This window comes from Pseudophryne corroboree, chromosome 5 (genome assembly GCF_028390025.1).
Source record: "Pseudophryne corroboree isolate aPseCor3 chromosome 5, aPseCor3.hap2, whole genome shotgun sequence".
NCBI lineage: Eukaryota > Metazoa > Chordata > Amphibia > Anura > Myobatrachidae > Pseudophryne > Pseudophryne corroboree.
The window spans coordinates 462,290,448-462,309,848 of record NC_086448.1 but is presented as its reverse complement, the minus strand read 5'-3'; the positions used below and the strand labels follow the sequence as shown (position 1 = coordinate 462,309,848).

At 43.4% G+C, this 19,401-nt stretch overlaps 1 protein-coding gene across 1 annotated transcript in view; it reads right to left on the bottom strand.

The window, feature by feature from the left end:
• MYO10 (myosin X) overlaps positions 1-19,401 on the bottom strand; it is a 457,089-nt gene that overhangs the window by 148,182 nt on the left and 289,506 nt on the right. Inside the window, exons 18-19 of the mRNA XM_063922946.1 lie at positions 18,342-18,450; positions 18,020-18,100 (exon numbers count right to left, since the gene is read on the bottom strand). Coding sequence (XP_063779016.1) covers positions 18,020-18,100; positions 18,342-18,450 — 190 coding nt within the window. The remainder of the gene's footprint in view (positions 1-18,019; positions 18,101-18,341; positions 18,451-19,401) is intronic.

The following is a 19,401-nucleotide window of genomic DNA, read 5'->3' as shown; positions in this document are numbered from 1 at the left end:
CAACAGAGCCATCCCATATCCCTCCGACAGACGGACCTTTTCAGGTAATACAAATCGATTTCACACAGTTACCACCCTGTAGGAATTTAAAATATGTGTTAGTTTGTATTGACATATTTTCTAACTGGGTAGAAGCGTTCCCTGCTGCCACAAATACTGCTGCGTTCACTGCAAAGAAAATTGTGCAGGAATTTGTGTGTAGATATGGTATCCCTAGAATAATTGAAAGTGATAGGGGTACCCATTTTACAGGTGAAGTCTTTCAGGTCATGTGCAAGCTGATGGGAATTAATAGCAAGCTGCATACTCCGTACCATCAACAGGCGAGTGCAAAGGTGGAGAGAGTGAATAGCACTATTAAGAACAAGCTGAGCAAATTAATGGTTGAAACTGGATTGTCGTGGCCAGAAGCTTTGCCACTAGTGTTGTACAGCATCAGAACCACTCCCAGGTCTCCTCTTAACCTATCACCCTTTGAAATTCTTTTTGGTCGACAACCTCATGTAATGATAGACCCCCAGGATGATTTGAAATGTAATAATGAAGTGACTGTGAAATATTTGGTTGGGATGAGCCAGCAGCTGAGAAATCAACAAAGAAATTTAAAGCTGGTGATTCCTGACCTACCGAACAGTAATTGTCATGACATTGAACCTGGGGATTATGTGATGATTCGAAATTTCTTACGCTCAGGTTGCCTCATAGACAGGTGGGAAGGACCATATCAAGTCTTGTTAACGAGCACAACAGCATTGAAGGTCGCCGAAAGAGAGACTTGGATCCACTTGTCCCACTGCAAGAAGGTCGCTGACCCGGAGAGAACTCGTGACAAAGAGCAGAGTGTAGAGAATCTCGTATCACTGGAGTGTCTGTTCTGGGAAAGTAGAGAGGCAGGACTGTTGAAGGGCATCTGAGCACAGAGAGTAACAAGAGCTAGAACGGTTGTCGTACCACTTTCTTTTTTCACCTCCCCCTGCATTTTTCCTTTCTTTTCTCCTTATTTTCCTCCTTTCCCCTAACAAAATGGATCGATCACAAGAGACTCCGTTTCGGGTTCTATTAGTAATTCTGTTTTGATAAGGACAGTTTGTTTTTGTGAGGGTCCCAGAGAGGTCGAGCAGGGATCTGGAATGGGTTCTCATGGCAAGTATGAATTTGTAGGATCTCAGGATCAGCGCATCATTTCGGTAAAGGCTGGCATCAGTAAGCGCTCTGGTAGTCAGGGAGCTCGGAGGCACTGTGAGGGGTTATTGTCTGATGAATATTGTATTTGTAGGAATTGTGAGAATATAGTTGAGGATGCGTGCATCCAGAGATGTCAGTTCAACCTTAATATCGACATGGACCGTCATCCGTTGAGTGATTACCACTCACTAGTGGGTAAGGTCTTAAACCAGACAGAATGCTGGGTGTGCTCACAGGTACCTCAAGGTCAGAGCAAGTCAGGATTAGTACCATACCCTTTAGCAATAGATGAGGTACTCGAATTACGGGGTGGGAGACCGGTGGACAAGAAATTCAATATTTCTAGGCCCCCTAGTTTGAAGCTCCACCAGTATCATGTAGACAGATCCTTATTATGTTTCAATATTTCCAATTACCGAAAACCGGGAAATTGGGAAGTGACGTGGAATAACCAGACAATGACCTTTTCACACAGAGCTGATAGGATACCCATAGACTCTGAACTTGTACGCCAAATAGCCAACAGTGGGAGGTATTTTCGGTATAGGTATACTCGTGGAAGCAAGACCATGTGGGTTGGAAAAGTATGGCCAGGGTATTGTGCCCATATCATCCAGCCCGATACTTGTACTGAGCAGATGGGAGAACTAGGGATAGGTTTCTTTACTTGGAAAGTTTGTAATATGGTGATGTCATATTTTGTCCCCTACGTCCTCCCAGATGATGCCTATTTCATATGTGGGAGGAAGGCGTACAAGTGGCTTGCCCCGAGCTCAGAGGGATTGTGTTATATTGGGAGAGTACTACCAGAGGTCATGACCATAACCCATGATAAGATGAAAGACGTTCACCGCAGTGCTCAGGCTCCTTATACTCATACTCACTATGAACACATCATCAAGAGACACCTCATAGATAGGACAGAGCACGCAGCCTCTGATTTGATCCACGAATCCACCGGGATTCAATTCCTTCTCGCATTAGACATCACCCGTACTGCCAGAGGAATTATAAATTATAGGTATATCCATGCGCTAGCGAACTTGATAGATAATATCACTGAGATGTATGACGACACCTTCAGGTATACGGGAAGGGAGTTACAAGCTTACAAGAAGGAACTGATTCAGGACAGGATGGTCCTAAATTATATCACAGCCGTGACAGGTGGGTACTGTGTTACTCTGGCAACTCAATATGGGGTGCAGTGCTGTGCGTATATTACGAACAGTACTGACGACCCAACGGAGATCATCGATCAAAAGATGGACGATATCTTGCAGTTGAAGTGGGAGTTCTGGAGGAAACACAACATTACCTTGGCGACTGTGAGTAATGAACTGACCGGCTGGGTCTCATGGTTGAACCCACGAAATTGGTTCTCAGGTTTAGGAGAGTGGGCTCAAAATGTTATTATGAGTGTAGGGAAGTTTCTCCTTTGTATCCTGGGAGTCGTCATAATTATTGGTTTGATATTTAGGTGTGTTCGAATTCTGACGCGGCACAAGCACGGCACAAAGTTGATGAGTCTAAGGAGCGAGGGCGCCGTTATAGCAGCAGATTTAATTTATGACCCATCCATAGAGACAATGTTATGATAAGGATTGCAAATTAATTTCATGGCCTGTTTCTTTCACCCGTTTTTCTTTTGTCTCCCCCTCTGCCCAGATACATCCATCCGGAAAAAAACATCAGCCCTACCCAAAATGTTTATGTGAATGTATTTTATTTATATGTCTTATCTTCATCTCTGCAACCTTCAGTTAATAGCACACATAGTCGACAGGTGATATCTACATATACTAGCACTCACTTATGTTTCCCCCTCCATGTATCATCAACTAAATGTGCACCCCATTTGTTTTAACAAGAAGCCGAAAAGAGCTTGGTAGTGTTTGTTGGCCCATTTACAGACCCTTGATACGGGATGAGAAGGATTTAATGTATACTTCGCAATACCTCGAAGCTTATTTAGAACATATACGGCACGATGATACATGCCCCTCAGACATGGATTCATACATACATGCTTTTTACTATCCCACTAGGTCATACATTTCCCACCTACAACTCTCCCCGATCATCTGTAGATATTGTATTGATATTTTTCTGTTTAGTGATTAGATAGTGGCAGTTATTGGTGACTGCCAAAGGGTGGACTGTCAAAGTAAAAAAATATTGCAGTACACACATCACGTACAAACTACGCACAGATGGCCTCCGTGCGCGTACTTGCTCTGCTGTGCGTGCTCATATTCGCAATTTGCGTATGGTCGCTCCCGCGGTCCTGCGTATTAGCGCGTGGTATGAGTATTTACGGTAGAGTTTGTGAGCGCATGGAAGGCCATCAAAACACATTACATATTTAATCCAAATAGTGCACAATGTACACATAGTCTCCCTGCACCACATCAGAAAGTAACAGCAGTTTAAATGGTAACAGAACAAAGGGATTCACCTTTACAGAATAGGAGGGGACAGAACAAAGTTATAAGGTGGTGTTTGGTATCCAGCTGTAGGGTATTTTAAGGGTAACATTCCGGTGTTAGTTTGAGGAAGATCGCATGTTCCTGCGAATAGTTATGTGCAGGAGCAGAATATAGATATAAACTGTATTTACTGTACATGATGTATGCGGCGGGAATCCAGAGGAGACCACCCACAAGAGCAGTTGGAACAGACATCGCCCACCTATTCAAACCGACCTATGACCTCTCCTGTACTGTAAATGACCATCCCTGTGTCCAATGGACAAAGAGATTACAGTATCCATTGTGTTAAGTTTTGGATGAATTGTATAAAGAGAGCCTGTTGCAGGGCTGGTCAGACACAAGACTCACAACGTTATCTATCAGATGAGGAGGACCAGACTGGATAGCGTGGCGAATCCACTCACGTATGTAACATTGACTGTAGCCATTTACTCTGTTATATTGTATTGTTTGTATTGTGTCAAAGTCAGAAAAATATCATGATGCACACTACCATATTTGCACCTCATGCGTGTCCCCGCTGCGCGTGCCCACGCTCTCCCGTGCGTACGCATACCCGCTGGTGCGTGCACCCGCAGGCGCACGGTATGCGCATTTACGGTAGAGTTTGTGTGCGTCTAGCGGGCGACTCGATCGTTACATATTTTAACCATATAATGTATTTTGTAGATTATGGTCCCTTTGATAGAATCTGAAAGTTTAGTTAATGTAGCATGTTCATGAACAAAGAGATCCCTCTTTGTTTGATACGAAGGGTCAGACAGAGGTTATACAGTGGTGTTTAGTATCCATCGGAAGAGTATTTAATTAGCAATATTCCGGTGTTGGTTTGATGCGGATTAATCGCTCGTGCGAATAGTTATGGACATAAGAAGTTTATGGACTTTTACTATTATTTGCACTTTATTATCCATGCGGCGGGAAACCTAGTTTCCCACCCACCTGAGCAGTTGGAAATAGTCACAGCCCACCTGTATGAATCAACCTATGACCTTTTGTTATAATACGAAGACGAATTCCTGTGTCCAATGAACAATGAGATTGTAGGGACCATTGTACTGTATTGTGTGTAGTGTATAAAAGGACAAGCCGATCTGATCCAGCTCTCTGTTCTCTTCAACGGTTCTCATCACTGATAATCGGGAGCTGGATATCCAGAGGCGCATGCGATTGTTTCCTTTGTGCGTAAGTTTTCTCCACAATCATATTGTCTTTATTGTTATTGTGAGCCATATCTCTCTCTCTCCTCCCCTTTTCTCTCTCTTTTCCTCTTAAATTGTTATTGTACTGTTATTGTATTTTAAGTGTAGTTATCTGGTTAGTTAGTCTATGTTATATTGGTAGTGTATGACTTGTATTGTATTATTCTTTTGCAAAATAGAACGTTCATATAAGGTGTTAGAACCGAAGATCGGTATCTGTGTATTTCTTATATTTCTAAGTATTCACTGAGCGTCGGAGACGCTCGTACAGCTTTCAAGTTAATAAGGTTACACTGTGTTACATTTACACCCTATCACTACACCAAGGTTTACTGCATAGATACATTGTTTATGGTATAGATATAAAGGTTTTACACTGTGAGCGTCAGCGCCGCTTGTGATCTCCTCGTGGTCCCGAGCGTCCGCTACGCTAATAGCGTATCATTACGTTAGTCGGCAGCCAATAGCGTGCCTGCCTGTGATCTCTTGGCCGTGAGCGAACGTGACGCTTGAGCGTCTCGACTACGGCTAAGCGATTGTTACGCAACGTGCGTACCCTTACGGTATTCCGTACGCCAATAGCGTACTGTGTTCTTTGACCTCTTAAAGGGTTTTAAGTAAGATAAATATTTAGTTTTATCAATTGGCGGCTCGTCCGTCCTTCACATATCTGTGCTAGGTAATTTCAGCAGACATTATCCATCAGCAAAGGGCGGGAGATCATATTCCTCGTAGTGCTGCCTGGATAAGCGTCTGCTTCGCTTAGTAAAGGGTGCTGAAGGAATCCGGAACCGGAGGTAAGAACAACACGCTAGTGTCTTTTAAAACTGTTTTTTTCTGTTTTGCGTACGCACACACGCACGCATATATCTGCATTTCTTTTTCATTCGTGTATTTTCATATCACTCTCCTGTTTGCCATTTTATAATTGATAAACGTGCTAAGAGAGATTTGTCGCTATTAACAGTTAAAAAGTAAAAGTAATACATTAAGGGGTAAATTGTAAAGCACGCACACAGCTCTGCCTAAGGATACAAGGAGAGACCGGTGTGGTGCTCGGTAGATGATCGAGGATCACGGACATTGATAAACGTGTTAATTGTGTTACGGTGGATATCTGCCTTGCGTACACGTGTCTCTAACAAAAGGCTGAGACCCGCGTGCGCAACCCAAAGGCCGACGCACGCAGTGTATATTACGCAACGGAGCGTCTGGGTACGCCCACGTAACAAATCACACGATAGTGTTATTTTAAACAGGCGAAAAGGTGGCAACGCGATAAATAGCGCAAATCGATTTTAGTGTCCGAAATTTAAGTTAATAGATCCTTCTCCAATTTACGACTCATCTGGTCTAAAGGGAAGAAATTTCTGCGCAGAAATAGAAAGAAATAGAAACAAAAGCAAAGTGTACATGTGGTGAGTGAGTGTTTGCATATATAAGTTTCTACAATTTTTGGGATTGAACCACAGGAAATCATCGAGTTCTCGTGAGGTACATACGTGTAAGTGACATGCACGGTGGCTAGGGAGGCATCCCTTGTTAAACATATAAAATTTGAGCATTAGAGTGTAGCAGACCAGGAGGTCATACTGTAGCAGACCAGGAGGTCAGACCAGGAGGTCTTATAATAGACCGGGAGGTCTAGGTACAGCAGACAAAGAAGTCCGCTATAGAGACAAGTAGCACAACACCAGGAAGGGTTGGTGCGAGACCCATATAGGCCATAAAGCTCAGGCTGAAGGAATTCGCAGCTGCTGAATGTCGATTCCACTGGTCGCTCCGCACATAAGATTAGTTGCTTATGTGCTGAACGATTGTACCGCACGTAATTGTGTGCATTAGTTAGTAATCTGACCCAGTGCCATTTGCGTACGAAAGGGGTCATAAACGCTATTTGTACATTCTAACGTGATTTGTGTAATTTTTTATTTTAAGGGAAGTTCGCTGGTCCCTAAGGAACTATCCAGCAACCAATAGTTACTGGAAAGAGTAAGTGCTCTTCGGATCACCCTCACATGTTCCAGTAAATAGAGGTTCAGGTCGCAGGGGCCCTGGGTCGAGTACGCCAGCGCTAAGGCAGTGTGTGGGCGTATTGGTCGGCGTGGGCGAGTGAGTGGGGTACTCGGTAAACCACCACCGTCAACCTATCTTGAACATCTTGGTTTTTGTAAGGGTTCGCTGAAGACCCTGATATAAAGGTCAGAGGTAGTGCAAGCAACACCTGCAAGCTATGGGGGCCAGTTGTTCAGGTAGGGGGCGATCAACCTCGGTTCGGGTTGATTTAGTAAACCGACCAATCGGGTCGGCAAGGTATGTAATGTGTGAAAAATACGGTTCACACACAGAGGTTTTATGTGATGAATGGGAAAGAATGACTGTACATGACGGGGAGAAGTTCCCAAGAGTAGGCAGCTTTAGCCCAGATGTGTTACTGAATCTAAGGAGAAGGATAGGTCTTATTAAATCAGCAAAGAGACGGATCAAACATTATGATTGTTTAAAATTGTGGCAACAGGAAAGTGAAATGCAAAGAGAGTTAACTGACATATCTGACTCTCATCTTGGGAGGAGAGACATGGCAATGGAGAGGATTATGGTTGCGGAGAAAGGCACAAGGTTGTACAATAAAAATGCACTTAGCAACTGTATTATAGATGATAAGAATAATTGTAATAAACATAACCATGATAATTGTAATACTGTTAAATGTACAACTATTAACCTATGCAAGTTGCACCCCATGTTAAACTTCCCTCAGGACTACAAGCAAGAGAGTGAGCCCAGCACGATGTCGGCACCTTTACCAGCAGCCATCACACAAGACATCCAGGTGGACGCGACCAAATCGGTAAAGGCAATAATCAAACCCCCTAACGGAGGGTCAGGTGAGGTCGTGTCCACAGGTACGTACAATGTTTTATATCACGCACAAACAAATGTACCCCATATTGTAAGACCAAAACAAGGTGATGTAATTGAGTTTAGTCCTGTCAGGGTGATCACAGTCCCCAATGGGAAGACTGACGATCAGGGAATCATTCCCGTCAAGGACAGTGCAATGCGCTGTCCCTGGTCCCGGACCGAATTGAGATCAATTATATCTGAATTCCCTGATCCTAGGAAAGATCTAGATGCATGTCAGAGATTTATTAAAGAACTAGGAAACTCCACAGAACCCACCAACAAAGAGTGGCGGACAGTGCTGAGGGCATGTTTGCCCTCCAGTGTTGACCCTGCGAAATTTATTGCTGATTGTAAATTAGACACGGAGGTACCTTGTACGGAGGAATACAATCAGGAATGTATTAAGCAGATCAACCAACAGTTAGAAGTATATTTCCCAGCCATTGTCGAGTGGAACAAAATCTTCTCCATAAGACAAAACGAAGGGGAAAGTACTTCTAATTATTTCCACCGGGCATTACAGGACATGACTAGGTATACGTGTATAGAAAACATCGAAACAAGTGCACCGCACAGAGAAGTAGCAGTATCTGTGCTAATGGATGGTTTAAAGGAAGTGTTGAGAGCAAGGATACAGATCACCAATCCATACTGGAGAGATAAATCAGTAACTGCATTAAGGGACTCTGCTGTTGGGCATGAGCAAACCAGCATCAAGCAAGGGGAAACAAAGAAGCCTCAGATCCCTGTGGGTAAGTCAAAGGTGATAAGGTGTTATAATTGCCAGAAGGAAGGTCATTTTGCAAGAGATTGTAGATCAAAAAGTAGACCAAATTCATATAAACCCCCTAGACAAAGATGTGAGCAGAGTTATGACACACCAAATTATAATCAGGGATCATATAGGAAGAATTTTGAGCCACACCCATGATATGTAGTCAGGAAAGGTGATCATTAGGACTGATGGTAAGCCTGAGGTAACGGTTAATAAATTGGGAGGTCATTCCCTGAAGACACAGGAATGACCGGGTGAAACGTTGTAAATGTATCTGTGAAATGTTTCTTTTTCTCTCCCCATCTCTGACGATTATTGGTAGGACTCAAACATTGCATATCTGCTTGGTCTTTGCAGAAGTCTACCAAACCCCAGCATGACCTATCCGCATCAATGTATCCTGGCCAGATACAGAGGGTGGAGTATGGAGGTGCTGGTGGGAGGGACTGCGCAAGGAAACCATGGGACATGTAGATATGACAGCCTGATGATGATCTGACAATATTTTAAAGTGTTTGAAAAATGTTTTTTTTTCCTGTTGTTTATTGTTGATTTATGTAATATATATGCATATGAATTGTTCTCTCTTTCTTTGTTTTTTTTGTGTTTTCTCTCTTCTCACTCATGTTTTCATGTTTTAAAGATGGTATGTCACCCCTCAGTTAGACAAATGGTAATGCAAGATTTTTGCTCCTTACAGAAAGATCGCTGGTTTGGAAGGAATATTGCATCACCGGAATGTTCGGTTGGAAGACTGAGAGACAGCACCTTTGAGATGACAGCAGAACAAGAAGAACAACAAGACTAGAGAACTAATTATCGTAACAAGTTTCTCTCCCCCTCAAACTGTTTTCCTGTACCCCCATTACAAATTTCTCCTTTTCTCCTCCTGTAAGATGGACTTGCCCCAAGAGACTGTGATACGGATTTTCCTGTTGACCATGATGTTGACCAGAGCAGTCTGTTCCGGCGAGAGTACCAGTGAGGTCGAGAAAGGATCCAGAAAGGTTCTGATGACTGAGACAGAGGTGTAAATTTCCAATAGCAACACAACCACCAAGCAAAGGCGAGTACCAGAAATGATCTAGCAGCCATGTTATTTGTAAACATTGTGAAGGATTGTTAGCTGAAAAGAGAACTGTATCTGTAGACTCTGTGACAGTGTAGTAGAGGATGGGTGCATCAAGAAATGTCAGTCCAGTTTTAACATTAACATGGACCGGCATCCATTGAGTGACTATCACTCCTTAGTGGGTAAAGTGTTAAATCAGACAGATTGTTGGGTATGCTCTCAAGTACCTCAAGGCCATAGCAAATCAGGATTAGTGCCCTTCCCTTTAACTATAGGGGAGGTACTTGAGCTAAGTGGTGGGAGGCCGGTGGACCGGAGGTTTAATATCTCCAGTCCTCCTAGTTTGAAGCTCCACCAATATCATGTGGATAGATCCCTAGTATGTTTTAACATTTCCAATCCCCGAAAGCCGGGAAATTGGGAAGTGTCATGGAATAACCAAACCATGACCTTTTCATATAGAGCCGATAGAATGCCAACAGATACAGAACTTATACGCCACATAGCCGGTAGTGGAAAATATTTCCGATATAGGTATACCCTAGGAAGTAGGATCATGAGAGTTGGAGAGGTATCACCAGGATACTGTGCACATATCATACAAACAGATACGTGTACTAGACAGATGGGAGAATTAGGGTTAGGAGGTTTCACATGGAAGATGTGTAATATGGTTATGTCCTACTCCGTCCCATATGTTCTCCCCGATGATGCATATTTCATATGCGGGAGGAAGGCGTATAAGTGGCTTGCCCCAAACTCTGAAGGATTGTGTTATATTGGAAAAGTACTGCCTGAGGTAATGACTGTATCACATACAAAAATGAAAGATATACACCGTGGTGCCCAAGCTCCTTATACTCACACTCATTACGAGCACGTAGTTAAAAGGCAACTGACAGAAAGGACAGAGCATCCGGCCTCTGATATGATCCACGAATCCACCGGGATTCAGGTTCTACTCGCGTTAGACATCACTCGCACCGCCAGAGGAGTGTTGAACTATAAGTATATCTCTGCGTTTGCTAATTTGTTAGACAATATCACAGAAATGTATGATGACACTTTTAGGTATACTGGAAGGGAGCTTCAAGCTTATAAAACAGAACTGGTTCAGCATAGGATGATTCTCAATTATCTCACAGCAGTGACAGGTGGATATTGTGTCACACTGGCAACGTAGTACGGCGTGAAATGCTGCACTTATATTACGAATAGTACCGAGGATCCGGTCGAGGTCATAGACCAAAAGATGGACGATATTCTCCAATTAAAGTGGGAATTTCGCAGGAGACACAATCTCACCCTTGGAAGAGGAATTTGGCGATCCTGTATACAGACAACAGATGGATTAAAGAAGAAGTTTTGACAACCTTGTACACAGATAATTGATGAACTATGCCATAGACCCCCAGTTTCCCTAGAAATTTTAAATTTACGCTAGCCCAACACTTTTGTAAGTCTATGGACATTGACAAAGCTTTTTGCTCGCACTTTTTGGCAAAAGCCCAAAGAAGACTGCATTCAACAGACACCAGACAAGACTTCAACCGACAAATGTTCATTAACCTGACATAGAATATCACTGCATTTACCATAATTGTTTCTTATCTTCATCTCTACAACCTTCAGGTAATGACACACATAGTCGATAGGGAATACAGGCACAGATATCAGCAATCACATATCCCCCCCTTCATGTATCATCAACTAAAATGTGCTCCCCCATTTTGTTGCAACCAAAAGCCGAAAAGAGCTCGGTAAAGTTTGACAGCCCATCCGCAGACCCGTACCACGGGATAAGAAGGAATTCAAATGTATACTTCGCAATACCTCGAAGCTTGATTTAAGACACGTACGGCACGATGATACATGACCCCTCAAACATGGATTCATACACACATGCTTCTGCTATCTCACTAGGTCATACCCTTTTCCCACCTTCTTCTCTCCTCCCTTACCCAACCATGGAAATGTATTTACACATGACATATATTTTTCTCTTTTTGAAATGTTTTAGGAAGTGGCAGTTATTGATGACTGCCAAAGGGTGGACTGTCAGAGTCAGAAAAATATCATGATGCACACTACCATATTTGCACCTCATGCGTGTCCCCGCTGCGCGTGCCCACGCTCTCCCGTGCGTACGCATACCCGCTAGTGCATGCACCCGCAGGCGCACGGTATGCGCATTTACGGTAGAGTTTGTGTGCGTCTAGCGGGTGACTCGATCGTTACATATTTTAACCATATAATGTATTTTGTAGATTATGGTCCCTTTGATAGAATCTGAAAGTTTAGTTAATGTAGCATGTTCATGAACAAAGAGATCCCTCTTTGTTTGATACGAAGGGTCAGACAGAGGTTATACAGTGGTGTTTAGTATCCATCGGAAGAGTATTTAATTAGCAATATTCCGGTGTTGGTTTGATGCGGATTAATCGCTCGTGCGAATAGTTATGGACATAAGAAGTTTATGGACTTTTACTATTATTTGCACTTTATTATCCATGCGGCGGGAAACCTAGTTTCCCACCCACCTGAGCAGTTGGAAATAGTCACAGCCCACCTGTATGAATCAACCTATGACCTTTTGTTATAATACGAAGACGAATTCCTGTGTCCAATGAACAATGAGATTGTAGGGACCATTGTACTGTATTGTGTGTAGTGTATAAAAGGACAAGCCGATCTGATCCAGCTCTCTGTTCTCTTCAACGGTTCTCACCACTGATAATCGGGAGCTGGATATCCAGAGGCGCATGCGATTGTTTCCTTTGTGCGTAAGTTTTCTCCACAATCATATTGTCTTTATTGTTATTGTGAGCCATATCTCTCTCTCTCTCTCTCCTCCCCTTTTCTCTCTCTTTTCCTCTTAAATTGTTATTGTACTGTTATTGTATTTTAAGTGTAGTTATCTGGTTAGTTAGTCTATGTTATATTGGTAGTGTATGACTTGTATTGTATTATTCTTTTGCAAAATAGAACGTTCATATAAGGTGTTAGAACCTAAGATCGGTATCTGTGTATTTCTTATATTTCTAAGTATTCACTGAGCGTCGGAGACGCTCGTACAGCTTTCAAGTTAATAAGGTTACACTGTGTTACATTTACACCCTATCACTACACCAAGGTTTACTGCATAGATACATTGTTTATGGTATAGATATAAAGGTTTTACACTGTGAGCGTCAGCGCTGCTTGTGATCTCCTCGTGGTCCCGAGCGTCCGCTACGCTAATAGCGTATCATTACGTTAGTCGGCAGCCAATAGCGTGCCTGCCTGTGATCTCTTGGCCGTGAGCGAACGTGACGCTTGAGCGTCTCGACTACGGCTAAGCGATTGTTACGCAACGTGCGTACCCTTACGGTATTCCGTACGCCAATAGCGTACTGTGTTCTTTGACCTCTTAAAGGGTTTTAAGTAAGATAAATATTTAGTTTTATCAATTGTAACCCCCTTTCAGCAATAATACGCTGTGGTGTCGGAACCCAGCAGTTTAATTACATTCTGGTGTCGTGTCTTCATTGCCCTGCTAAGGTTTAAAGTGTATTATCATTGCATTGCATAGCTGTTAAGGGTTTACAGTGTATCTCTGGGTGTGTACGCGCTGTGAGTACTTTGTAACGTCAGCGCAGCGTTTGTACGCAAAGTCCGTACACAGCACGGGACTTTGTACGCTAATAGTATTTACACTCCCCCCCTGTCTATAACACCCTGGTACCGCAGTGGAATTTATGTGGAGGACAGCAATCCCTGTCAGTGTTCTTATCTGAGGATCCGCAGGGAGAAAATGGCGCTGGTGAGTGCTGGATCTGCTCTGCGGAGAAGCCCCGACCCCTTCAATGGCGCACGGCTCCCGAACTTATTATTTATACTGGCATGAGGGGTTTTGTGTTAACAGAGGGATTAGCCCCTGTTAATTATATTACCAGTGTAGGGTCTGCGCGCTGGCTCAGGACGCCCCTCCAGCGCCGACATCAGAGATGTTGCTGAGCCTTCCATGGAGCGCAGCCTGTTCAGAGCTGCGCTCCTACCCTTGTGCCGCCATACCCGCCGGTGACCCGCTAACCGGGACGCTGGCGCTGTACTCACCACTCTTCTATCTTCTGGCTTTGTTAGAAAACTAAGAAAACTCCTAGCAGCTCCCCTAGCTGTGACCGGCTCCTCTGGGCACATTTTCTAAACTGAGTCTGGTAGGAGGGGCATAGAGGGAGGGGCCAGCCCACACTATTAAACTCTTAAAGTGCCAGTGGCTCCTAGTGTACCCGTCTATACCCCATGGTACTAAATTGGACCCCAGCATCCTCTAGGACGTAAGAGAAATCCCAATTCCCCGATCCTAACTGAAAACAGATAGGATTGCCAAATCGGGCATTTTTAACATTTCATTTCCAATTCTGCCAACGGGGCCACTGATGTACGGAGGCCATTACAATGCAATTTGGACTTAAGCAGGGACAAAGAAACATAGAATTTGATGGCAGATAAGAACCGCTTGGCCAATCTAGTCTGCCCATGTACACACACACACACACACACACACACACACACACACACACACACACACACACATACACACACACACACACACACACACACACACACACACACACACACACACACACACTCACTCATATACTAGGTTAATTTTTGTCGGGAGCCAATTAGACTACCAGTATATTTTTGTATTGTGGGAGGAAACCGGAGGACCTGGAGGAAGCCCATGTAAGTACATGAAGAATATACACACTCCGCATAGTTAGGGGCATGGTGGGAATCAAACACATGACATCAGTACTGTGAGACAGTAATGCTAACCACACAGTACAATGTAACAATAAAGATAATAATATAGTAATAGATACAACAGCTAAAAACTGACAAATTGGTACCTTTTGACAACAATAACAATCACCATTTTTGCACCGCTTTATAAATTCAAACTCCGCCCAAATGCTTCCCGCCCAGCTCTCCACAGTCTTATTCTGTATTGTAACATTACACTTAATCGCTTTTTCCTGTATGTATAATTTTGTTTTCTTAGGTCTTTTTTAAATAGAATTTATTTTGCTAGCTATTAAAAGGTTTCGATGATGCTGACAATAAGCTTTCAAAAGTGCGCATTTATTTTTCTGTGGAGATCAACAAATCCCTTATTCATACAACGCACATGACAAACACGTGCAATGATATACTCTGAGAAACTCCTGTTCTACAACAAGTAAACTTGATTGAGCTGCCTACTATTAGGATTTTGAAACCACTGATGCAAACAGCATATGGTGCTGCTGATTTAATGGATGAGGTCATCAGATGATGTTGCTGTGAGAACCAGGCATATGCCAAAGACTCCATACAATGTTCATAACAGGTACTATAAGATACACTTTGCTATAAAATTTCAACCAACTAAGGGACTGCAGGTCTATTTATTGTTATTTGGTTGAAAAATTAACCCACAAAGCAGGCCTGGTGACATGGGGACAACTTGTACTGGGCCCCAAGATGAAGGGACACATGAGCAGCATGAGGCTGGAGAGACCCAACAGGTATTTGGCAGAAAAGACACAGGGGTCATGGGGGTGGGAAACCGGGGGGGGGGGGGGGGGGGGCATGAGGCTGGAAAGACTCAGTTGAGGTGGCACTACAGAAAAACAGAGAGGATGGCAATGGACAGTCACAGGAGAAATTAAATTGGAAAGACCAGTGGGGATTAGGCAGGACAGGCACAGGGGATAAGGCTGGAGATAAAAAGGGAGGTGAAACTGGACTCGGGGGAATGCGGCTGGAGAGAACTGGAGGAAGGGGCTGGAGATTATTCACAACTGGCAGGTTTATAAGGAAAAGGCTGCACCACAGTAATTTTCATTAATGCACCAATTGTAAAGAAAATATTTTAATAATGCAAATTGTTTGTCAGGGAAGTTCATATTTTGCCCTGTCCTAAAACTTCTGTTACTATGTATTATCTGTTAGAATTCTGTTGTAATATGATGACATTGACTATATTGCTTCACAACAGGAGGCTTCTGTGCCATGAGATATTCTATAAGCATAATGAATACCAACTCAAAACAATGGGGGTAAGTCAGACCTGATCGCTAGGCTGCATTTTCTCACAGCCTGCGATCAGGTCTGAACTGCACATGCGTATGAACAGCAATGTGCAGGTGCAATGGATCGCAGCAACGGTGATCGGTGCATAGCGACGGGATGGTACAAAAAAAGCGATCGCACGGGTGATCGCAATGTGACTGACAGGAAGAGGGCGTTTGTGGGTGGCAAATGACTGTTTTCAGGGAGCATCTGGGAAAAAGCAGGCGTGCCCAAGCATTGGAAGGGAGGGTGTCTGACGTCAATTCCGGTCCTGGACAGGCTGAATTGATCGCAGCGGCTAAGTAAGTCCTGGGGTGCACAGAGACTGCACAAAATCATTTTTTTGTGCCTACTTGCACAGCTAAAATACACTCCCCCAGTAGGTGGCGACTATCTGATTGCAGGGCTGCAAAAATCGCTGCCCAGCGATCAGGTCTGAATTAGGCCCCATGTCTGCCAAGGGAGGCTCAATTACTACCGAAGTTGCCCACTGCAGAAAAACTACCATTTAGCAGCTGCCACCCTCAGAGGGACCTCCCAGCCCCCACCCCCGCTTCCTGGTTCCCTCCACCAGTGACTGCCGTGCTGCCGACCACTGCCAAAATGTAATAGAAGCCGTCCTTACTGTGCCTGTGTACAGGCATGGTAAGGCCTCTCTCTGCAGCCGCCGGGAAAATGTAGGTTCGCGATGGTCTCAATGTTCCATTCACTGACGGTCCAATATATCGACTGTCAATTTTTAAATGAAGTTTATTAAATAATGTTAACTTTTTTTTAAAAATAAAATCATGTTAGCTATGTTTTAAATAGATGTTCTTAACTTATTTCAATCATAAACTCCCCTGATAATGTTTGAGGGGGTTTTTGGACAAAATATTAGCCAGTTAAGTGGTTATAGTAGAGCATCTAAAATGTATTTCCCACAATGAAAGTCCCTAAAACTTCTGGGAGGTCTTAGATGGCCCCTAGACCAGTGGTCGTTCACTTAAAAAATTTCTATCCACAACAGTGTAAGTATGCATGTGGTATTCATACTAATGTTTTACCTTGCGCTCATGCTTCGTTAAGTTTTGTTTCCAATGTGTTTTTGAGTACCAATACAAGATTTCAGCCAACATGTGAAAGAACAGGTTTCAAAGGAAGGCATTTTTCTTTATTTATTCTGGACACCAGCACCCGGGACCGACCTGGGTAGATTGCAGTGTGAAGGAGCAACCTGGGTTATTCAACCCGAGTCAAGCTAAAAGGACTAGAAAGGCGAATCAGCTGCACTTGGATATGATGCAATCTGACGACCAGTTAATAACCCAGGTCTAGCTTGCAGTGTGAACATGGTTTTAGCAGCTGTGGCACAGCTTAAAACCGCGTTCAATAACCCAGGCCGGACCCGGGTTCACACTGTGAAAGGGGTATTAGAGCTGGGATGGATCATAGAGTCGACCAGACTTAGGTCGACAGTGTCTAGGTCGACCACTATTGGTCGACAGTAACTAAGTTGACACCTGAAATAGGTTGACCCAAGCATTAGGTTGACATGTACACGGTCGACATGACAAAAGGTCGATATCAGTTTAAAAAAAAAAAAATTGGCGTAATTTTCTTCGTAGAGTGACCGGGAACTCCAATTTATGCACCGTGTCCTCTCTCTTCGGGCAAGGTGCCTCGCTCCGCACCGGTTACTGTTCCTAGTCGTAGTCCACGTGGATCGTAAAGTATGAAAAAGTTAAAAAAATTAAAAGAATTAAAAAAAAAAAAAACTCATGTCGACCTTTTGCTACGTCGACCTAGAAACCATGTCGACCTAATGCATGTCGACCAATAGTGGGCGACCTAGACACTGTTGACCTAAGTGTGGTCGACCTAGAGACCGGATACCATTAGAGCAGCTCTAACCCCTCATCCCTTCTTCTGGGTAGGGATGAGGGGGAGCCAATAACATGAGTGTACCAGTCCCCAAGATTTCTGTTGCTGGCCCTGCCTCAAACACTTGCAAGTAAAAGCACCTATAAAGGCTACCTTGTAATTCAGACAATAGATCACTACAGTTTATAAACCTCGTAACACTGTATTTTTCTTATCAGCGTATTTCCAATACTACAGTATATTAGACATAGGCCAGTTTTAACTAGTATCTCCTCATAAATAATAATTGATATTTTCTCCATTATATGACAATCAGAAATCCACACCTGATTCATAAAGTGCATATTTGCCAAATAACATGCACATACATACAAAAGGTAAAATGACTTATATTGTATTTTAATTGTGCAGAACTACAGCTTACCTTGTATATATTAGGCTTAATGCAGCGGACAAAGAATGGATTTGATGTGCTCAGTGTTGCCATTAAGGAATGCAGAGAATCCTAGAATATAGAATAGATTCATGCTTAATCTCAAACTAAACATAACCACGTTACCACACAGGGTTTTTCAGAATGTTAGTACTGTAGAGTTTTCAATAATTTCAACAGCGCCCTCTAGTGGTAGTAAGACATATTTCTTTACACAGTGCACACAAAAATGACTTGCAAGGGAAAAGGTATGACAAAAAATACGCAGTAGAGTTTCTCAAAATATTGTATTCTGTGCATTTACCCTACATACCTTGAACTGCAAGCTAACAGAGGGTTTTCGATGCTTGCTTCCAGTCTTCAGTGTGTCTTGATTATTTCGACTTGACACATGTTCAAACAGATCATATATGAAATCTAGCCTGATAAAAGCAAACAAAAGAAACAATGCTATGATGTAAGAAAACACTGGCAGCAACCAACTAATAAAATGTTATCACATATTTTTACATAACGGTGACACAGTGGCATTGCAGCCTTACAGCACTGACTCATGACTTTGACTTCTCCGGGTGCTCCGGAATCCTCCCACATTCTTATAGGTTAATCAAACCTAGTTAGTGTGTGTCTGGTATTGACTCATACTTGCCTTGAAATGGCCAGGGGGCTCCTGAAAATCATGTGGCACTCCCGGACACCCAGAAGAGTGGGCAAGTCTCCCGCAGCTGCCCGCCATCAGACTGCGGATGCCTACTACTTCCTGAGTGCAGTGGGTGGTACAGATGGCCAATTATGCAATTCGAGTTTAAACGTGTCATTGTCTAGAGGGGGCGAATTTCCAGAATTACGCCACACATAACCACACACACACACACACACACACACACACACACACACACACACACACACACACACACAATGCAATATCTTTTCTAGGCATGGATAAATAAAATGCTGTCTTGCAACATTAAGCTCACATTATGAGGCTGATTTTGAGTTTTGAGCATAAATAAGGAGATTTATGGTAAGAACTTACCTTTGTTAAATCTCTTTCTGCGAGGTACACTGGATTCCACAGGGAATTACATCGGGGTGTAGAGTCTTGATCCGAGTCACCAACAGGCTAAAAGCTTTGACTGTTCCCAGGATGCATAGCGCCGCCTCCTCTATATCCCCGCCTCCAGGCACTCGTGCTCAGTTTTGTTAACCAGTCCAATGCAGTAGCAGGTAAAAAAGACGACAACAGTTAGTAGCCACAGACACTACATTCTCACGACAGGACAAGGTACCAGCGGCTAATGCCATACAAACCCAAAGAAGCTAAGTGCGTCAGGGTGGGCGCCCTGTGGAATCCAGTGTACCTCACAGAAAGA